Source organism: Mytilus californianus, unplaced genomic scaffold (assembly GCF_021869535.1).
Source record: "Mytilus californianus isolate M0D057914Y unplaced genomic scaffold, xbMytCali1.0.p SCAF_3, whole genome shotgun sequence".
In the NCBI taxonomy this organism is placed as follows: Eukaryota; Metazoa; Mollusca; class Bivalvia; order Mytilida; family Mytilidae; genus Mytilus; species Mytilus californianus.
The window spans coordinates 43468835-43492428 of NW_026262679.1; the positions used below are offsets into that span (position 1 = coordinate 43468835).

The window sequence follows — 23594 nt, forward strand, 5'->3', positions numbered from 1 at the left end:
CTTTGTGGTATGGAACCTTGCAGTACAATTTCAGAAAGATCCATACACTTAAACACTAGTTATTGTCTGGAAACTAGAAAAATTCTTGTTTTTTACCCCTTTTTGGTCCCCAATTCCTGAGCGTTTGGGGCAATTACCCCCAAACTCAATCCCAGCCTTCCATTTGTGGTATGGTACCTTGCATTACAATTTCAGAGAGATCCATACACATAAACACAAGTTATTGTCTGGAAACTAGAAAAATGCTTGTTTTTGTCCCCTTATTCCAGAACATTTAGGGCAATTACCCCCAAACTCAATCCCAGCCTTCCTTTTGTGATATGGAACACTGTGGTACAATTTCAGAAAGATCCATACACTTACACTCAAGTTATTGTCCGGAAACAACAAAAAAGCTTGTTTTTGGCCCCCAATTCCTAAACTGTTGGTAGCCATAACCCCCTAAATCAATTCCAACCTTCCCTTTGTGGTATTGAACCTTCTGGTAAAATTTCATAGAGATCCATTCACTTGAACTAAAGTTATTGTCCGGAAACCAAATTTGTCTTCGGACGACGATGCAGACGACATCATACCAATATACGAGGCAAAAAATTTTTTTTTGTGGTCGTATAAAAATATACCATCATCTACCGCTTGTCTCTTAGATTCTGCATTTGCTGCTCCTAGTGATTTCAACCTCAGATAACAAGGCTGACAAGTCGTTAGGTAGTTGCAAAAGTTGACGGATTGAATGGAAACCCTTACGGTAGTAGACCTTTACAAGGGACAGAACTCTTAAAAACAATTGTGTATTAGTGTCAGATGTATACTCTAAGTTTCTGATTAATAAAAGTTATTCAAATTTTGTATCATATGATATGCCTTAAAATCATTGATAAAACGAACTATTACATATGCATCACCAATATATAAGATTTATCTCCCATAGTCCTGGTCTAACATGCAATAACAATTTTGAAAGTTCAAAATTTTTTTTCTCAGTTTCTTAACAATATACCATCTATAGAGAAAATGAAGTCCATGTAGGCACTTTTCTTCCCAGTCATTTCTAGCAGATATTCAGGTTAAAGAGCATAAAAAGAAGGTCAAAAGGTTCATGGTATTGGACCTGAATTTTTTTCTTCATCTTGTCATTGCTACAAAAGACATCTCATTTGTTCACACATGTATTAGGTATGGAAACACTGTATCCTCCTTCGATTTGTTTGTATACAAATCTAGTCCATGGTGTGCATAGTGTAATTCTTGCAAATTTTTTTCATACACCTAATCCAGATGTATTTCTGACATTTAAGTTGCTTTCGTCTACATCAATTGTTCTCTTGCGGATAGTTGTCTCATTGCAATCATACCACATTTTATTCTTATGTTTATAACAATTAACCTCCAAAATCTGGATATGATTACCTTCTGATTTCAGCATATTTACAAGTAATAATGTGCCCAAGCATTTAAACTGTTAACTATAGGTAAAGCCTGCTTACATGTTTAACCCACAACATTCTCTATGTGCCTTGTCCCACGTCAGGATCTTGTAATTCAGTGGTTGTCATTTGCTGCTGTTAATCATACTTGTTTTTCCTTTATTGTTTTGTACATTAATCAGGCTGTTAGTTTTCTCGATTGATTGTTTTACATACATCATTTCAAGGCCTTTCTTTATAACTTGTTCTGCGGTATGGGTCTAGCTCATGCTCAGTGCTGAAGGCTGTATGTGACCTATAGTTGCTAACTTCTCCTTCATTTGGTCTCTGGAGGAGAGTTGAATCATTAGCAATCATACCTCATCTTTTTACATTAATTTACACTTACTGGCACATCTCTTTAACATTTCCTGGATTGATTCGAGCGACTGGCATCATACAAGTCTGTACAGCCATCATATCACATGAACGATGTAGCTCTATAAAAAAGATGAAAAAACAGCTGAAATACTTGGAAAAAATGTGTTTATTAGCCTTTTACATCTATTAATGGGCACTGCTAAAAGGAATGAATTAACCTTGTAAATTACAAAAGTTCATTTAAACATTTAGGGGGGGGGGGGGGGGGGAGGGGGCACACTGGATATCAATAATCTAAAATTCAAACTGATCATGTGCAAGGTAGATCTCCAGAACACCTACTGGGTATCTATAATTTGATACCCAGTAAATATCTGTTTGATTATATGTAATATATCTAAAGGATGCCTTCTTTTTATGTGTTTGCAGCAGAACTCATTTCTTGCATGAGCGAAATTGGTTGTCCTGTCCAGATATCACATACAATATTATCTGAAAACTAAAAAAGAACTATATTAAATTGCAATCAAATTCACTTTAGTAATTTTTATCTATATTTCTGTACCCATGCAAAATAGCTATGCATCTTTCAACATTTATTACATACACAAGATTCTATTTTTAAATTTTGGATATAAATGCTAAAAAGATAAACATATTACTAACTTTTATTTTTCTATCAGTTTATTGCTGATCTAAAAAGGTAACTAAGTTAAAACCTATATTCTATAAATTCAATAAACAGCTGCGGCAAGAGCGCATGATACGCCCTCATTGTGCATATTGAAATTGTAGCAAGTATAAAATAGGATATTTCGAAGGCATCTAATCATGTGTTCACATCTGCCATCAATAATGTCAAGTTTCCACTGTATCAATCAAAGCCAACTCAAGTTATGGTACAATATGTGAAAAATTTACTAAAATCTGACAATTGAAGTCCCATAACTCTGAAGCAACAAACCAGAATATTTGATTTGATTTTACACCTCACCATATCAGTAACTAATGAAGCATAACAAATTGAAGGGTGTTTTAGATCATAGTCACATACAAAAAGACATCAAATAGTGATGTAGTTTCATCTGCAGAATTTAACTGCCTGTTCAAACCTAAAAGACATAAATTCAATATAATTGTATCAATTCCTCCAAAAAGATAACTTACCATATAAGTTGATACTTTCTTCTGCTTTTCCTAGATGATTTTCTGCAACACATGTATACTTGCCAAAGTCTTCAGTTTTTAATGATTTTATGCTCATACTCCATCTTACACTGTACTTATCATCTTCATATACATTTATTGTATGTCTGTCAGATTTTAATATAGCTTGTCCTTTGAATAGCCAGGAAGCATAATTATTTGGAATTGCTGTAATAGAGCATTCCAATATTACCTCTTTTCCCGCATATTGGCCAATCCTTTTATTGAGCATTTCAATTTCTGGCGCAACTGCAAATATACAATTTTCAAAATAGTGCTCAAAAAGTATCATACAAGTTCAAAGTAGTCTTATAAAAGTCTGGATGATTTTTAAAGAGTGAATTATGCAAGTGGTTTCTTGAACCAATCTTTGTTAAACTGAGAATCTTTGTGTAGAAGAAAAATTATAAACTTTCATTGTATGTAATAACATTAATTATAGATTCCTGGCTGAAGATATAGTGAACAAAACAAAAATAATAAAATATAAAAATAAAGGTATTCACAAAAGGTAAACATACACAATTTTCAGTTGTAAACCAATTAATGTCATTGTGCACCACAATAGTTTTTATATATTTGTGTTTATATATCAATTAACAAGTTTGTTTTTAAAGATTTTAGAAGTTGGTCAGTATTCATTTCTATGCGTAAATTGTTTTCATTTGAGCTTTTTTTTTTTTTTTATGTTAATATCCCAGACCTTTTCAGCGCAAATAGTTTCCTGGTTTAAACAATAAAAAAATCTCAAATGCACAGTCAAGAAGATGAATGTTTTCATACCCTCAAACCCCATGAATGTGTAAAAGTATATTTTCATGTTTTTATACATATATATTTTTAGACTGTTGTATAAAACATACATGTGATGGACTGTGAAACTCAGATCAGGAGACTGGGAAATTTTGGTCAGGAGATTAGGACTCAGATCAGGAGGTTTTTAATCGACAGAAATTTTGTCGTAAATGTAACCGTGTGCTGTAGAAATTGTCTTTTAAAGTATTTTTTCTTCAGCTTTCCATCCGAATGTATTATGTTTATAGTAACCTTGTACTTATAAATTTTCTCTATCTTTATTCAACATGTTCAATCTAACATTCTTTTTTTTTCAGTTTTTTAAATTCTTTATTTTATATCTGTTTTATCATTATTCTTTAGAACAATCACTGCAATCAGAACATTTGTTTAACTATCTTCAAAGAAATCTTTTTTGCGTGTTAAGAAACACATTTCAACTAAATGCATGGTCAAAGTGATTATATAAATTTCAATTTAAGCCCTAAAAGGAAGTATAGAACCCTCAAATAATTTTCAAATTATTATATTTTTATTTGTCCTAAGACATTTAAAATCATTTAATTACCATCCTTTTATGATTATTTGTTCAATTTATATTTTATTTATATTCTTTTAAAAATTTACATTATTTAAAGGAAAGTAACTTAAAACAGGATAAATCAAGGGAAGTAACCCAAAATTCATTTCAATTATTTTTAAATACACAAAGTTTTTATTACACAACGGCAGTTAGCCTGAGGTAAAAATCGTTGATTACCAGTATGTTTGACACCCAAGCTGACAAGTGAAGCCATAAAATTATGCATGTTAATTGATTTACAGGGAAAATATAACTTCAGGTAATGTCAGTTACACCAGATATGTTGGGCTGAAATTTTTCATTCATGAAATATTTCATACACAGGATTTTTTTCTCTTCAACGAAAGGTTGGGAGGAGACCCTTGAAAACAGGATTATTATACTCTCGTTGGGAGGTTCACATGTATGATAAAAGGCAGCAGTCCCTGTTCACTTGTGTATTTTTAATTACCATTCATAAGACTCTGTGTTTAATAAATCAGCTGCACAAGATTACAAAGTTGGTACTCTAAACAAGAGTTTATTTTATCGCCAATTATAATATAAAATATTTAATTTTCAGAAAATCTATGGCACTGGTGAATATTTTAAAGAAATTAGCATGTGTTTTATAATAAGGAAAATCTCTCTTAAAACTTTAATTTAGCCGATAAAGGTTTGTAAGCATCATGACCTAAAATTCACTCTATGTAGGTCATAATTAATCCAGTAGGGCATGACCTGCATTTTCACTTTCAGTGGTTGACATTAATTAATATGGTTTTTGTTCATTGTTGTAGGAAGTATAAAGGTGATAGTTGTTTACATCCATGTCCTTTAGTCTTTGGTAGGTAGTCGTCTTACTGGCAATCATGCCATGTATCCATGTTTTAGGCAAACCTACACAATGAAGACATTTCTTAAGAAACTAGACCATGCTAGACACTGAACAACACCTACTTGTATTTATGGTAATAGCTTTAAAGTTTTTTTCGTGTTTTGTTTTAAAAGACTCATTCATGGTTTGTATACATTATTAGCTTCGAATTCGACAAAAAATAAAATATGATTTTTGTTTTTGTTTCAAACATTAATAAAGGCAGAATAAAGAAATTATATTCTGAAATAATTATAATATGTTTTTATATTTACTGTTTACAACAAGTCTGGCAACAGCCTCCACTTCTCCAACTAGATTTTGAGCAGCACAAATGTAAATCCCAGTATCATGTCTGGTAACATTTTCTATACGTAAGGTTTGATTAACTATTGTAAATTGAGGTCCCACAGTCTTTGTCGTCAAAGTTGTAGATAAATGACTGATTTTTCCTCCCTCTTTCTTCCAAATTACTTGTAGCCCCCAATCTCCAGCAACTTCACATACAAACTCTACAGTCTGCCCTTCTGAAGTTGCAATATCATTAGGAAATTTCTGGATAGTAGGCTTTGTTATTTCTAAAACAAATAAATATGGATAGTGTCCACATGTGAACACAGATGATGCCCCGCTTGCATATCATATAGTTATAAAGAAACATAACTGAAGAACGGTAAAAGTGATGCTACCCAAATTTGAACTTGATCTGAGTTTTGTGGTAATAAGCATTGTGTGTAAGTCTCCTAACATTTGGTTGAGGCTAACTTAAGTAGAGAGCAGAAACTAAAAATTCAGCAATTTTTCTTTTTGTAAACACACATAACTCTAGAACGGTTGTGTATAAGTTTTATAACATTTGGTTGAGACAAACTAAAGTTAGAGAACGGAAACAAAAAATTCAGCAATTTTAATGTTTATAAAGGAATATAACTCAAGAATGGTAAAAGTGTTGTAACCAAATTTCGTACTTAATCTGTATTATGTAGTAATAAGCATTGTGTACAAGTTTCATAACATTTGGTTGAGGCAAACTAAAGTTAGAAAACGGAAACAAAAAATTTGTACTTGATCTTAGTTTTGTGGTAATGAATATTGTGTATAGGTTTCATAATGTTTGGTTGGGGCAAACTTAAGTTACAGAATGGAAACTAAAAATTTTGCAATCTTTCGATTTATAAAGGGGCATAAATAACTAAATAGTGGTTAAAAATAATTGATCGGCACTGATTTTTGAACTCATCAAAGAGATTGATAATATAAACCTATAATATAAATTTCATAAAAATCTGGCAAGAATTGTACATAATAGAGTGCTCATAAGGCAATTTTCCATATAATTAATATATCCAAGGGGCATAACTCTTTAATAAATTATTTATCGTCACTGATTTTCCAACTTGTCAAAGGCATTGCTAGTATAAATCTATGATTCAAGTTTCATAAAATTCTGGCAAGAATTGTACAAATGAGAGCGCTAACAATGCAATTTTCCATATATATAATGTTTCCAAGGGACATAACTCTTTTAAAAATAATTGATCAGCACTGATTTTCACACTTGTCAAAGACATTGCTGATATAAATCTATGATATAAGTTTCATAAAAATCTGGCAAGAATTGAACACATGAGAGTGCTAACGACACAATTTTCCATATAATTAATGTTTCCAAGGGGCATAACTCTTTTAAAAATAAATGATCGGCAGTGATTTTCGATCTTGTCCAGCAAGACATTGCTGATATAAACCTATGATATAAGATTCATAAAAATCTGGCAAGAATTGTACACATGAGTGCGCTAACAAGACCAGACAGACGGACAGACGGATGCCCAGTATTTCTATGTCCCCGTAACCCTCTGCGCGGGGGACAATTAAACAAAATATGGCATTTATACTGCATCCTTTTTTTTCTACTTACTTACAAAATGAATGCTATAAATTTGCTTTAATCTAGTTATACATCCACTGTTTGTCAATGACCTTGACCTATTGACCCCAAAATCAAAAGTTTTTTATTCCCCTTTTCCATATCTTCCGATTAAAAACAGGGAAACTCAATTTACCAACCAAAAATTTTTTTCTAATTTTTTTTCTATATTTGTAATAGTGATCTTTCCCTATTGACCCAAAAATCAGTAGGCTTCTTCCCCTTTTCTTTAGCTTCCACATTTATAACATTCATATTAATCAAGCAAGGGAAACTCTTTTTTACCACAAGAAAATCATTTAAAAAAAATATAAAGTGACCTTGACCCGAGAACTGTTGACTCCAAAAATCATGTGTTTCTTCTAACAAAATTATATCTTCCATTGGTATAAATTCCATTCCAATGAAGCAGTGGATACTCAAGTTATTAGGACCATGTGAATGCAATATAGCCCCCATTCCTAGAAATGGGTATAAGAACCTGTATTTCTTTTCTTTCTTATAAACCAAGGTTCCTCTTTTTCCTCTTCATCTAGTTCAACAGATCGCTTCTCTTTCTGATTCAAACCTGAAATAAAAGAAGAATGTGCCTAAGGACACAAATGCCCCTGCTCAAGCTTCGCAAATTTTCCAAGTTAAAAAAGCTCAACTCTAGAATGTTAAATGACAAACTGCCTAAATTCCAACTCTGTGTGTGTTGTGCATTATGCATAAGAAAATAGCTAAGCAGCAAGTGGATTAGAAAAATTCGTAAGGGTTCTGCGGAACCCAGTGTCTCGCCAACTTTTGCTGTTAGTCGCAGGCTCAACAAAAATGGGGAAAAAATTATTAAAAATTTTCCTCTAGATACTATCTTTTGATTGTAAGAAGTTCTGTTCAAGTTTGGTAAAAATCCAAGAAGGTTTATGAATCTAATAAATGTTTTAAAAACTTTAACTGCAGACTGTACGTAATGTTAACTGGAATAAAACTAAGTCCATTTATAAGTAATATACAGAAAAACAGGAAATAAATTTTTACAAATTTCCTTCTAGATACTAGCTTTTGATCATAAACAAGTTTCTGTCCAAGTTTGGTACAAATCCAGGATAGTTATTAAAATTTGAAAAACTTTAACCACAGAGTGAATGTAATGTTAACTGGCAGAAAAACTAAGTCCATTTATAAATAAAATACAGAAAAATAGGATTTTTTTTTAACAAAATTTACTTTTGAACACTATCTTATGATCACAAACAAGCTTCTGTTCAAGTGTGGTACAAATCCATGATAGTTTAAGACAGTTATTAAAATTTGAAAAACTTTAACCACAGAGTGAATATTTGTGGACGCCGACAACGACACCGACGACGAAGCCGACAGAATGTAGGATCGCTATGTCTCGCCTTTGCGAAAAAAGTCGCAGGCTCAACAAAAATAAATCTGAAAAGGCATCACACAGTACCGTAAATTGGGTTATTTTGGTTGTAGTTTTATTTTGGTTTATTTGGTGCCTCCAATGAAAGTGCCAAAATTAAACACACTAAAATAAAGCAAACACTAAAAATTGAAACGCCAAAATAGCGTACCGCTACAACAATATCGTAATGTTAATTGTGGGGGGGGGGGGGGGGGGGGGGGGGGGGGAAATGTTTTATGTTATTATATCTTCCGTATATTTCCTACAATTCTATACATAGCCAAATCTGGAAATAAATACCTGGTATAATTTGACAACAACACTATATAATTTTTACTTAATTGTCAATTTTCTGAAATTATAAGAAAACACAACATGATTTTTTTTTCACACATGTCATAATTATGCCAGGTTATTGCTGATTAGACGCCTTTATTGGTAATTAGAATACCAAAACACCTTGTAATCCAATTAACATGTACTGCTAGAGACATAAGGATTAAAATTTAAATCCTTGATCGTTAATAGATTTACATGTACTGCAATAGAGATAAACAACATTTATTTCATATGATATTTGTAAAATATAAATAATCTATTTAAAAAGTGATTTTAATGTTAAAGATTTTATTTTATATTTTCTTTCAGTTTTAAACCACAATTTACGGAATTATTTGGAATTGCATCCATATCAGATTCTTTCATTAAGTTATTTTTGTCGTGTTTCTAGTTTGAGAAATTCAATGATATTTTGTCAATTAACCAGTTAATAACGGCAAATATGAATGAGCTTGCTCACTACTGTTGTTCCAAAATTAAACATATTAATTGGACGAAGCACCAAAATTACACACACCAAAATAAAACACATGCCTTTCGAGAGAAAACCGCCAAAATAACCTGACGCCAAAATTTCCCAATTTACGGTATAGCATGCTCACATGAAGCTTGAAACCAAATTTCATAAAGCTCTTATTTGTAGTCTGATTGTAGTTAATGAGAAAAGTGTGACCAAATTTTGATTGGTCAGACTGATGATCACATGGTAAGACAGAGGCAAACCAGGATACCCAACCCCCTCCTTTGAAGAGGGGGTATAGTAAGAAAATAATAATTGATAATATTTACCTTCTAGTTATTCCATACTGTTCTTCATTCTTCGGATACATTAAACAGCTGATCATTCTCCATGCATTCATCATTTCTATTAGACTCAAGCGTACTAGTTAATTCTAATGCACTGTGCAGATTCTGATATTTACCACATATTTTTTTGCACATGAATCATGCATCAGTTTGAATTTTAGATAAGTGTGTATACTAATGAGTTTACATAATAGGGTATTAATGAGTTTATACAACATTATTGTAATTGATTGGGATGCAAGCAGGCGAAAGGGATTTTTTTTTAACAAACATCTTTATACATGTATATTCAATAATATTCCATATTTGATATCCTCATTTAAGGAGCACACAAATCTTGGTAAAATCAAGAACCAGGTACCGTAGAAAGGCTTGTATAGTCCGCGGTTTTATTCTCCAAAATTGGACCTTCCAGACGGGGTGCGGACTATAGAGTACAATAAGCAAGAAATAAGAGAAAATTTCAATTTCGCGGGCGAGGTGGTTTGTTTACGTTCCGCCATGGAAGTTATATTGAAAGGAATAACATCGTCGTCACTTCAAAGGTTTCATCTGCGTTACCGCCCATCTTTCGATAACTCGTTAATTGGTTTAATATATGGCATGGTAATTGACTCTCGACATGTGATAGATCAAATCACTGACACTTTTCGGTCATTTTCGTGTTCCCGGAAAATTACGAATAGACCAGTTGTTGTCGTATGTACGTACGAAGTAACCCGAATAGTTCACTCGTTACATTCCGCTGCTGTACGCTACCGAATAGAGTCAGTCATTCAATGTTGATTTTAGTCTATTTTTCCTATTTATGTCTTTTTCGATCTTAATAGTTTAGGCCGACAGTTATCACATATTGAATTTAAGAAAAAGGGTGGATCATTTTCAATTTTAATACTTAAAACCATGCAGTTAATTAAGAAGACATTTCTGAAAGTTAAGAAGATGATTGTACAAAAAATATGTTTCGACCCCCTTTTATTAAATACGAATAATCCAAGTCTTCCGTGTATACCAGGCAAATTAAATATTCACAATTTTAAACGTTTCTATTCTTTAATTTGTACATAAACAAATTCATATAAAATAAATTTGCGGTTAGACAGATAGCGTCAAGCTCGTATTGTACGGTTGATTTTCTTTTTGCTGTAACGTGCTACATTAATATTAGTATTCAATTGTAAACACTTTTTTAAAATAGATATAAATTTAACATGTTTACGAACTTTTGATCCCGATTTTCATTGTCCAGTTTCAATAACGTAATCAATTACTTGAAAGTAAATATTTTTATAAATCTCGATAAACTTGGCACATTTCAACAGTAAAATATTCTATGTCTACATCTGTCTACATTATTTTGTTCAACATCATGTGAAACCTGATTGATTTATCGGTATTTAACTGTTTTACTCGGGATCCGCTTTTAACCGGAAAATACTTTTAGAACAGTTTAAAACAAACGGTAAAAAGCAAAAATATGCTAAATTAAATACAATTTTCCAAGCTAAACTGTTGTAGGTTGAACAATTCTCGTCCGTTTTTCAAGTTTTTTACATCATACGACTTCTTTCTGAAGGTAGAGGTTTTATATGATACAGCGCCACCTTCTTATTAATAAACCTCGGATTTCACACAGGTGCTTTATAATTACCGGACTCGATAAAATCACGTGACTGATAAGAAATTCCAGATGCCATTTTACAACCGCGGTATCACAGATAGTAACCAAAGGGGTCTTGCCGCTGAGACTATAATTGGATAAAATCATATGACTTTAGTACAGAGCTCTGCAGGCTGTTAATACATGCTAATTAGTCGTTGTTATTCCTTTTAAATATTACTTCCATGGTTCCGCCATCTTTGTTATTTATATTGTAGAGGGCGCTCTTATCATTTTTCAAACTAATAATTTTAACTCATCCATATTAATAAGTTATTTCTATTCAATATCACATTAATACTGATAAATATAAAAACTAAACCTTTCATTACAAATTTCTCGTTTCTTTTCAATGCATTGGTTGAAATAAACTGGTATCTGCTTGATTGAAACGATACAAACATAGTGAAAAAGACAACCGTAAACCAGCTTAGAATTTGTAAACTACAAAACATAATCGGTCATTGTTCGTTCCGTTTTGGTGTTTCATACTGACTAATATGGTTTGTATTAGCTTAAGACCCTTCAAACATTAATGTGATAGATATATTAAAGACTGTTTTACAAAAGGATGGAACTGTTTTACTTTCAAAGTCGTATTATAGTGATATCTGTTATGTACGGATTTCGACTCTCACCGGTTAATTTCTTCTTTTACACGTGCTTTTTAAACTTGCTGTTTAAACACACACAAGTTTCTAAATTGTTTTTTAAGTGAATTAAACTTATTTTAACAATCATGAAGCGCTCTAGAATCATTTACAAGCAGTTTCAGCTTCTGTTTGATGATGGAAAACAGGGTTTTCCAAGAAAATACCGCAAACGACCGCACAGGATTTGAAATTACCGGAGTTTCATTAGACCTTTTCTAACAGTTACAAAAAGTTTTTTTACCTAAAATTTCGTGGGGAGAAGGGGGTGCGGACTATGTACCACTGCGAACTATACAAGCCTTTCTACGGTATTTAAAAGAATTTCAATAACTGACAGTTGCAGGGCCTAATCTAGGATTTTGGAGAGGGAGAAGTGACTTCTCCTTCCATGAGAGAGAAGGGAGAAGTGGTCAATTTCTTGGAGAAGTGAGATTCCATTATCGTTTTGGTTGCATAGTGTTCTCATGCTTATCACCAATGAAATTGTTTTATATGCAATAAAAAATATACTTGCAGTTTTTTCATGTTATTGTACAAAAGGTATATATAGAAAGTTCTTAATAAAAAAGGTTTAGACAATATAGTTGTTATTTATTCATTGATACCATTTGTACTGTCAACTTCAATTTAAGTTTAAATAAAATGTGTTGCTTGGGACATGAGGGAGTAGCCTAGTAATATTATGATGCATTAAATTCATGTGCATCTGCCTAAATTTATTTTTAAATGTCCAGAAAAATATGACTCCCAGTTTACCTGATGAATTTCACATGTCTGGGAATTTAATTTATATCACCACTTGTCATTATTTTGTAAAACATTATTGAATGTCCAGGACATCATGTTACATGTAGTTGTAAATTGAGATTCTCGTTAAAGATTGTAAGCCTATAAATGAAAATATCTGTCAATCACATATTAATTAAACGATAAAGAGCTAATTTCTATCATTTTTTAAAGATATCTTCCCTATCTGCTGTCAACGAAATGGTCGTGAAAAAAAATCCACTGCTGATCACAGCTGGTCAAGTGTCGTACGTTTGCCACATTATTCATCAGCTGTCTTTCTACCTTTTATATTTCAATTTTTATTCAATGAATATAATAAATCTACCGTTAATTCCCACCCTTAATCTACCGAATAGTACAATTTGATCGACTCGTAATAAATAAAAATAAAACAAATCAGCTGAGTGATTACGCAACATCCTCAGATAAAAATAATCGTAAAATGATAACTTTAACAGACGGTCAGTTTTCCATTTGAATAATTTTGAATGTTATATCAGAGGATGTTCAAAGTCGCCGTTGTATTTATTTAATTTGATCGTCGACAGTATAAGTTCTGGGTCGTTTCGAAAATCTCGATTTTCCTTGTCAGTCGCCATTTTTTTTTATGCCTGGGAGACTTGTTATTCACAAGTTGTCTCCCTTTTACCGATTTTCATAGCGATTTGACTTCGCCATGAAGTCAGTCGGCTGGCGAGATTTAGCGATTTTCAAAATTCTTTGGCGACTTAAATCGTCATTTCACCGGCAAGATTATGGCCTGCAGTTGGACTATATTGACAGGAACTCCAATTAATCAACCTCAAACATTAATAATGTGATGCAGCAAAATAGTCAAATATCTGTTAATCTACCCAACACATCAAAATATTCAATGCTTGAGAAACCAGTAGGGATGGGAATGTGTTATTTTTTCGTTGAGGGTTCCTGTCAATATAGTACTTTTATGAAAGACAAAACATGATTATCATATCAAGATAAATATGTATTAATTCCTCCACCATACATAATGAATGAGTAACTAAATATAAAACATACCATAATTCATTATACTTAAATATGCAAACAAAAACATACCCATAGTTTTGTTTTCACTTGGTACTGGCTCCTGTTAAGAATAACATATTTTTATTTCAAAAAATTTACTGTGATAACACATATATATATATTTGCAATTCTATGCACTGGAAAGAACTCTGACTTACAAAAAAAAGATGTGAAATGGCATTCAACCTAGCTAATGTGTTATGGAGTGAAAAGTTTGTGGATATTTACAAAAGTCACATCTGACAACACTTGCATCAAACAAAACCTGTTTATTATCGAGCAAAATAAAAGTATTTCTTTTTCTCTATGCTTAAATCAGTGGATATGACCTCATTTACCAATATCAAATGGATGAATTTCAAAGATGACTAATTTTGGTAATGACCGCTTTCATGGGAAGGGAAAATACAATTTTTGTTAGGGAAAAAAACTAAATATTTTTAAAGCAGTTACTTTAATGGTGCTGATTTGATAGATAAAACAAACTACCTATATTTAGATGTCAGCTTTAGAAATGCCATAAGGAACCAAAAAAAATGTAAACTTGTTTGAAGCTTGAGGCTCTTTATAGATGTCGCTCACGTTGGTCTATGTGCACATCAAACAAAGGACACTCGCCAGCATTGTAGATGAGAATAGACTTCATGACAAAAATCTCTATTTTGTTGATCTTGTATTACCGATCTTTTAGTCTGTTTAGTTTCTCTCTATCTTCTTTAGTTTTTGCACAAAACACAAAAGAGGGTAAAAAAATGGGGAATGTGTCCATAGGACACAGATGATGCCCCCGCTTGCATATCTAATAAAGTTATAAAGGGATATAACTGAAGAACGGTAAAAGTGACGCTACCCTAATTTGTACTTAATCTGAGTTTTGTGGTAATAAATATTGTGCATAAGTTTCATAACATTTGGTTGATGCAAACTGAAGTTAGAGAACGGAAACGAAAAATTCAGCAATTTTTATGTTTATAAAGGGGCATAACAAGAACAGTTAAAGTGACACCACCCAATTTCAAACTTGATCTGTATTCTGTGGTAATAAACATTGTGTACAAGTTTCATAACATTTGGTAGAGGCAAACTGAAGTTAGAGAACTGAAACGAAAAATTCAGCAATTTTTATGTTTATAAAGGGACATAACTCAAGAATGGTATAAGTGACCCCACCCATTTTCAAACTCGATCTGTGTTTTGTGGTAGTTAGCATTGTGTATAAGTTTCATAACATTTGGTGTAGGCAAACTGAAGTTAGAGAACCGAAACCAGCTTTGGGGCGTACATACAGACGTACAGACGAACAAGGGTAAAACTTTATGCCCCCTCCACTGCGGCGGGGGCATAAAAAATCCTCATTTAAGGGCAATCACTCCTATGAAGAGTGACAGTCTACTAACTATAACGGCAAAATTTGACATTTTAATAGATCTTGCCTTGCTGATCATTTTTGTGATTTAAAATGTCTATTTATCTATTATAATTTAAATCATATAAGGCATAAAGGGAAAAAAATGTTTCTCTCTAAATATTAGTTTTCATGATAATAGGCAAAAATGAAAAAAAATGGTAAAATTTGTCATTTATGGGCAATTACTCCAATAAGAATGTGTCTGACAGTTTTGACGTATACAGACTATTGGTAGAGCTCATTATTTTGAACTTTTTTTGCTCCTTTCCGATTTTCTCTTTAACGGTTCAAAAAATAAGACAAAACTTGAATTTTACCCCTATGTTCTATTTTTAGCCATGTCAGCCATGTTGGTTGGTAGGCGGGGTCATCGGACACATTTTTTAAACTAGATACCCTAATGATGATTGTGCCCATGTTTGGTTAAATTTGTCTCAGAAGTTTCAGGAGAAGATTTTTGTAAAAGATTACAAAAATTTACGAAAAATTGTTAAAAATTTACTATAAAAGGGCAAGAACTCCTTAAGGGGTCAATTGACTATGTTGGTCATGTTGACTTATTTGTAGATCTTACTTTGCTGAACATTATTGCTGTTTACAGTTTATCTCTATAATAAAATGCTCCGCTGGGCGCAGCTTGATACGACCACAGAGGTCGAACCCTGAACAGTTGGGGCAAGTATGGACACAACATTCAAGCTTGATACAGCACTGAATTTGGATTGTGATTAAATATTTGACACAGCACAGGTTTCTGACACAGAATGAATGTGGTCTAAGAATTTAAAAATTTTAATTTTCCTATTCAAACCATATCATTATTATTTGCTTTTATATATAAATCAGAAATAACCAATTTCAAATGGAAAATTTTAAAGAAAAAAAAGGAAACCCCCCCCCTCAAGGCTTCCAAAACGGTCATATATTCCGGACATTTGTATAATGTCCGGTAAAAGTCCAGCTGGGCAAAGCATGAAACGGACATCTACTTTTTAGTTTTCAAGGCTTAAGAGACGGTCATTTTAACATATTTCGCGATCTTTTTGACCCAACCTTTTGCCTTTAACAACCACACATTTCGGTCATAAAAGTGACATGATCATTAAGTACTATCAAAACAACCCCTACTTTAATACCTTCTCATTTTAATCAAGGATAATTAGTTGTCGAACAGCTGAAATTTACCTGTTCAGGTGACAGATAAACTATTTTGAACCGGACATTGATCGGTCTATTCAAAGTTATTTTCTTACATTTCAGCGGTTTGCATCTAATTAATTAAGTTAAAAAGATTTAAATTATCAGAAATACTTTTACAAATATGATTTGATGAAAAAATTAAAAAGGTGAAAATGAAAAATCGTCATAACCACGTTGTTTGAACTAGAGACATGTCTCTGTTTGAACTAGTACACGTGTGCGCATGTGCACAGGTGTGAAATTTAATTATGCATCCTAATTTCTTCAAAAAAATGCTTAAATTGTCATTGATACCTTTATCTCACGTTTATTTCGAATATTTTCTTGAAGAAATAACGTAGAAAGAGCTACTTGCACTCATTCATGCTTTGCAAACGTACACAGAATTTACATATCCGTCTCTGGTCTATGTTTTACCATTGTCAAGATAACATCCGGTTTACGAAAGTAAAGTTTTTGACAACGTTATTTTGCACAAATAAAGAGTCTAAGCAGATATAAGTACGCTGATGTTGCACACTTCGAATGATGCACTGCCAATTTAACAGTTTACGTCAGAATTTCGAATTTGAATCAAAGAAAGTTTAATATCGTTTTTTTTTTTAATGTCAATCATTGGGATGGCCAACTCGGCAACTGATTACCATAATTGCCTTTTATTTATTTAGTCTTAAGGGATTAAAATCGGGATAATATATAAAATGTCCGGCTGGCTAAAAATAATTTTGGAAGCCCTGCCCCCCTTCCAAATTTTTTGAACCCCCTCATGATTCATCACCCCCAAACTCAATCCCAGGCTTCCCTCTGTAGTATGGTACCTTGCAGTACAATTTCAGAGAGATCCATACACTTGAACACAAGTTATTGTCTGGAAACTAGAAAAATGTTGTTTTTTGACCACTTTTTGGGCCCAAATTCCTAAAATTTTGAGGCAATTACCCCCAAACTCAATCCCAGCCTTCCCTTTGTGGTATGGTACCTTGCAGTACAATTTCAGAGAGATCTATACACTTGAACACAAGTTATTGTCTGGAAACTAGAAAAATGCTTGTTTTTTTCCCCTTTTTGGCCCCTAATTCTCAAATTTTAAGGCAATTACCCCCAAATTCAATCCCAGCCTTCCCTTTGTGGTATGGTACCTTGTAGTACAATTTCAGAGAGATCCATATACTTGAACACAAGTTATTGTCTGGAAACTAGAAAAATGCTTTTTTTCTTTTCCTTTTTGGCCCCTAATTCCTAAAATTTTGAGGCAATTACCCCCAAAATCAATCCTAGCCTTCCCTTTGCGATATGGTACCTTGCAGTACAATTTCAGAGAGATCCATACACTTGAACACAAGTTATTGTCTGGAAACTAGAAAAATGCTTGTTTTTTTCCCCTTTTTGGCCCCTAATTCCTAAAATTTTGAGGCAATTACCCCCAAAATCAATCCCAGCCTTTCCTTTGTGGTATGGTACCTTGCAGTACAATTTCAGAGAGATCCATACACTTGAACACAAGTTATTGTCTGGAAACTAGAAAAATGCTTATTTTTGGCCCCTAATTCCTAAACGTTTTGGGCAATTACCCCCAAACTCAATTCCAGTTTTCCCTTTGTGATATGGAACCTTGCAGTACAATTTCATAAAGATCCATGCACTTACACACAAGTTATTGTCATGAAACTAGAAAAATGCTTTTTTCGGCCCCTAATTCCTAAAATTTGGAGGCAATTACCCCCAAAATCAATCCCAGCATTCCCTTTGTGATATGGAACCTTGTGGTACAATGTCAGAGAGATCCATACACTAACACACAAGTTATGTCTGGAAGTTACAAAAATGCTTATTTTTGGCCCCTAATTCCTAAACTGTTGGTACCATAACCCCCAAAATCAATCTCAACCTTCCTTTTGTGGTATTGAACCTTATTGTAAAATTTCATAGAGATCCATATACTTAAACTAAAGGTAGAGTGAAAACTAATGTGTCTTCGGACGACGACGCCAACGTCATACCAATATACGAACGCAAAATTTTTTTGCGGTCGTATAAAAACTGCAAAATTTCCTTAAAATTACCAATTCAGGGGCAGCAACCCAACAATGGGCAGATAGATCTTAACCTGATGAACATTTTCATGTCAGATTTACTCTAAATGCTTAAAAGTTTCAGAGATATAAGCCTAAAACTGCATCTTACCCCTATGTTCTATTTTTAGCCATGTCTGCCATCTTGATTGGCAAGCTGGGTCTTTTAAACTAGATACCACAATGATGATTGTGGCCAAGTTTGGTTAACTTTGGCCAAGTAGTTTCAGAGGAGAAAATTTTTGTAAAAGTTAATGCCTGACGACGACAGACGCCAAGTGATGAGAAAAGCTCACTTGGCCCTATGGGCCAGGTGAGCTAATAAAATTGTATGGGTTTTGCTAATTGTTGAAGGGCGTACAGTGACCTATAGTTGCTAACATCTACATCATTTGGTCTCTGGTGGATAATTATCTAATTGGCAATCATACCACTTCTCCTTGTTTTATATTATCTTATTCTGAATGTTACATAACTTACTGGTTTTACTTCTGCTGTCCCTTCAACTCCATCTACAATAAAACAAGATTATAAAATACTTAATTTCACTGCTAAAAGCATGTCATAGTGCATCACATCCAATACTGATGAATTTCAAACACTGATATTTTTTATCCTTGAACTTTAGATTATGTAACTAGAGAGTTTATGAATGAAAGTAAATGAATTAAATGAATGAATTTAAAAATGTCTGTAAAATCATGCTTACATTATCAACTCTTGATATAACAAAAACTCAATTTTAAATTTTTTTTATATTATATTATTTTATTTGTTTTCATGGACATTCGTTACATAGGTTTTAATTTCATGCAGATAGAAAACCCTTTTGTAGATGAGGCAAAGTCTATGTTTTGCAATGGGAAACCCCGAAAAACATTCTGATCAATATATAACAGGAGATAGAAAATTCCCCCAAGTATCAATGTTTTAGAATTCACTGACACAAATAATAGAAAATGATAGTCAATGCTTTTTTAAATGAAATGGACAATTTTTGCTCTAAATATGTCTTAAATTTTCTATGCTTTTATTCATCAAAAATAGACCTCAATTGTATTCCTTTTCCTATAAATGTAGATTATCAATGACTGATAGGACTCATCCAATAACGTTTTTGCTTTTTGCATTTATTTTTTTTTTTTTTTTGCTTTTTCATTTTTTTTTTTTTTTTTTTTTTTTTTTGCTCTTAGATGATTTAAAGATTAAAACTCTTAAACAGTCCAAGAAAGAAAGAGGTCTGAAATATTATTTTATACGCTACATACCTAAACTAATAGTAGTGTTCTCTGCTTCTGGTTTATAGCCAAGTTCAGGGTCATCTTTACAAATATACAAGTTATTTTATTAGTTATACTTTCTTTGGATAACTGAATTCAAAATGTGTTACTTACCATAGATTTTTATTCAAGACACAAGTCATACTCAACAATAAAATCTGAAAAAATTTATTAATATTTGTGGATGATGGATGGCTGTTTAAACATTCAATCAACCTACTGTGGATTCATTAATATTCGTTGGATACCAATTTTCGTGGATCTTGTGGGTACAGGTAAACCACGAAATTAAGTGTTCAACGAATTACAAATTGTCTTTAAGGTTATATGCAGACTTTGGCAAAAGCAACGAAATCAAATATCCACGAAAATGCAAGTTTTCCTCAATCCAAGAAAATCGGTACCAACGAAAATAAATGAATCCACAGTAAATGCTTATTCAGGAAGTGAACATGCCAATGATATGACCCCTGCTTTGTACATTATCAACATGGTGAGCCTGATTTTTACAATCTATTTCACAAAGTAACAGTTCCCAGGAAGACACCTAACCAGAAACACTATTCTGTGTATAAACTAATGTCATGTGCTTATTTCAGAAGCAGCAACTATCAATTTCATGTCATCGATTTGGTCAAAACCCAGGACCTCAGGCTCTTGAGGTGAGCACCCTACCAGGACCACCAAGGTGGTTGATCATTATCTTATTTATAAAGATATGATGCACTAGAAAGTTTTCATGTAAATTTAAACATATATGGTTTAGAGGTTGAAATCTTAATAGTTAAAAAATATGCAATTATTCGAACAATTTATGATACAAGTTGGATGGGGCATGACCTCTGGGAACAAAACAGGAAGATCCTGTAAAAACAATTGAGAAAACACATGGTTTTGGGCTGGTGATCAACTATTAATGATATAATTTTTTGATTTTTTGAGGGACAAATCTATGGTAAATTGGAAACGGTTATCACAAGGATAATTTTGACTTGAAATAAAAATAATTTAAATCATAAAAATTTATCTTAAAACACCTCTATCCCTTCCAAAAGTATAATTTTTTATCAGTTTTCACCAAGTCATGCAACTTTTAAAAAAAAACATTCCACAAGCAAATAACTGTCTGAAATTAGTTAAAACCATTCCTCTCATTATGACATTTAAAAACTATAAATAGTTTAGGGATGTCAATTTAATTAGCTTTTTAATTCTAAAACCATTAACAAATAGATAAGATGTAAAACAATGCCCTTCTCAAGTACATGTCTGTCGATTGTTATCAATACATGTTTATCGACAAAATATCTTCAATGTAAATCTGTCTATACAAAACAATAAAATGTTACCATATAACATAATGCCCAGCTTGCACGTTCTTGTGTCTATGCTCAGTAAACCTAAACATCAGACCAAAATAGTATTTGACATAAAATTTTGCCTCACAAATGCACCAAGTTACAAGTTCAAATTGACCCCAATTTCACGGTAAACTAACTTAATCAAAAACTTTAACCTGAAAATGTACCATCACATTTCTATGTTCAGTGAACCAAGAAATTGGAGGTCAATATGTGTATATAGTTTAGAGTTGGTGTTACCATAGCTTATGGTAAACTACATTAACAAAAGATTTTAACCCGATATGAGACGGAAACAGACCAGAAAACATACTGTTTCCTGACTACCATAGATGGATCCTTTATTAAAATACACATCTTACCATAATAGGGTATAGGATCAATGGGATATAACCATGTAGGTCTAGGTGGTGGAGTGTATGGATCAAGTAACATGTCATCTGGTAAACTGTCAAAGTTTACAGCATCGTGGCTTTTGAAATGATGTTTAACATGTGTATGATGCACCATATGTGACTTGGATAAAACCTGAAAAAAATAAATGTTATTTATCAAAACTGATTTTTATTAATAGGCATGTTCTCCTCTTCATATTCAATCATAATAAGTTAAATGAGATTGAATTTTGATCTTAAGAAAGTAACAAGACTAAAGGAAATTAAATGGTGTTCCTCCCTTCATCAAAATATTACCAACCTTCATTTATTTCCTCATCTGTCCTTTTTTATAAACATCTGGAGTGAAAAGTCTGACTTTCAACATCAACTTGCTTTAATTAGGGTGCCACCGGTGAATTTTATGTCAATGAAATGCGCGACTGGCTTACCAAGACTGTAATAAAATGCTTCGCTGAGCGATTCCTGATACGACCGCTGAGGTCCAACCCTGAACAGTTGGGGCAAGTTTGAACACAATATTCAAGCTTGATACTGTCTGAATTTGGATTGTGATCAAATTTTTGACATAATATATGTTTCTGACACAAAATAATCTTAAAAATTTGAAATGGGTTGAAAAATTTGTATTAATTTTCAATTAAAGATTTCTTGCAATTGCACAATACTGTGCAATTGGATATTTCTTGCTATTGCGCAATACTATGCAATTGAAGATTTCTGGCTATTGGGCACTATTGTGCTATTGCACAATACTGTGCAATTGGATATTTCTTGCTATTCTGCAATATTGTGCAATTGAAGATTTCTTGCTATTGCTATTGCGCAATACTGTGCAATTGAAGATTTCTTGCTATTGAGCAATACTGTGCAATTGAAGATTTCTTGCTATTGCGCAATACTGTGCAAATAAAGATTTCTTGCTATTGCGCAATACTGTGCAATGGAAGATTTCTTGCTATTGTGCAATATTATGCTATAGCGCAATACTATGCAATTGAAGATTTCTTGCTATTGCACAATACTATGCAATTGAAGATTACCTGCTATTGCGCAATAGTGTGCTGTTGCACAATACTTCATATAATAATTTACACGTCATATTTGGTGTGTATCTCCTGCCATATCAGTATATTTTGCTTTTAAATATAAATCAGAAATAATGCAAAAATGGACAATTTTAAGAAAAAAAAAAAAAAAAATTATGAAAAAAAAAATCCCCCCCCCCCTAATATTTTTTTTCCCCTTTTAGTAAATACCCCCAAACACAATCCCAGCTTTCTCTTTGTGGTATGGTACCTTGAGGTACAATTTCAGAAAGATCCATACACTTAAACACAAGTTATTGTCTGGAAACTAAAAAAATTCTTGTTTTTACCCCTTTTGGCCTCCAATTCCTGAACGTTTGGGGAAATTACCCCCAAACTCAATTCCAGCCTTCCATTTGTGGTATGGTACCTTGCATTACAATTTCAGAGAGATCTATACACATAAACACAAGTTATTGTCTGGAAACTAGAAAAATGCTTGTTTTTGGCCCCTAATTCCAGAACGTTTCAGGCAATTACCCCCAAACTCAATCCCAGCCTTTCTTTTGTGATATGGAACCTTGTGGTACAATTTCAAAAAGATCCATACACTTACAAACAAGTTATTGCCTGGAAACAACAAAAATGCTTGTTTTTTGCCCCTTTTTGGCCCCTACTTCCTAAACTGTTGGTACCATAACCCTCAAAATCAATCCCGACCTTCCTTTTGTGATATTGAACCTTCTGGTAAAATTTCATAAAGATCCATTCACTTAAACTTAAGTTATTGTCCGGAAACCAAATTTGTCTTCAGACGATGACGCAGACGACATCATACCAATATACAATGCAAAAAAAATTTTTGCGGTCGTATAAAAACATGATAAGCAACTTACCTGTACAAAGAATTTGTACTGATTATCAGATTAGCAACTTACCTGTACAAAGAATTTGTACTGATTATCAGATTAGCAACTTACCTGTACAAAGAATTTGTAC

At 32.7% G+C, this 23594-nt stretch overlaps 1 protein-coding gene across 4 annotated transcripts in view; it reads right to left on the minus strand.

Moving 5' to 3' along the window:
* LOC127734631 (alpha-2-macroglobulin-like) overlaps positions 1-23594 on the minus strand; it is a 150245-nt gene that overhangs the window by 87665 nt on the left and 38986 nt on the right. For 3 of the 4 annotated variants that reach the window (XM_052244607.1, XM_052244609.1, XM_052244608.1), the window contains exons 13-20: positions 21535-21700; positions 19800-19853; positions 19012-19043; positions 13882-13912; positions 7639-7725; positions 5503-5805; positions 2955-3242; positions 1816-1906 (exon numbers count right to left, since the gene is read on the minus strand). In XM_052244607.1, coding sequence (XP_052100567.1) covers positions 1816-1906; positions 2955-3242; positions 5503-5805; positions 7639-7725; positions 13882-13912; positions 19012-19043; positions 19800-19853; positions 21535-21700 — 1052 coding nt within the window. The remainder of the gene's footprint in view (positions 1-1815; positions 1907-2954; positions 3243-5502; positions 5806-7638; positions 7726-13881; positions 13913-19011; positions 19044-19799; positions 19854-21534; positions 21701-23594) is intronic. The other variant, XM_052244611.1, reaches the window with a different exon arrangement.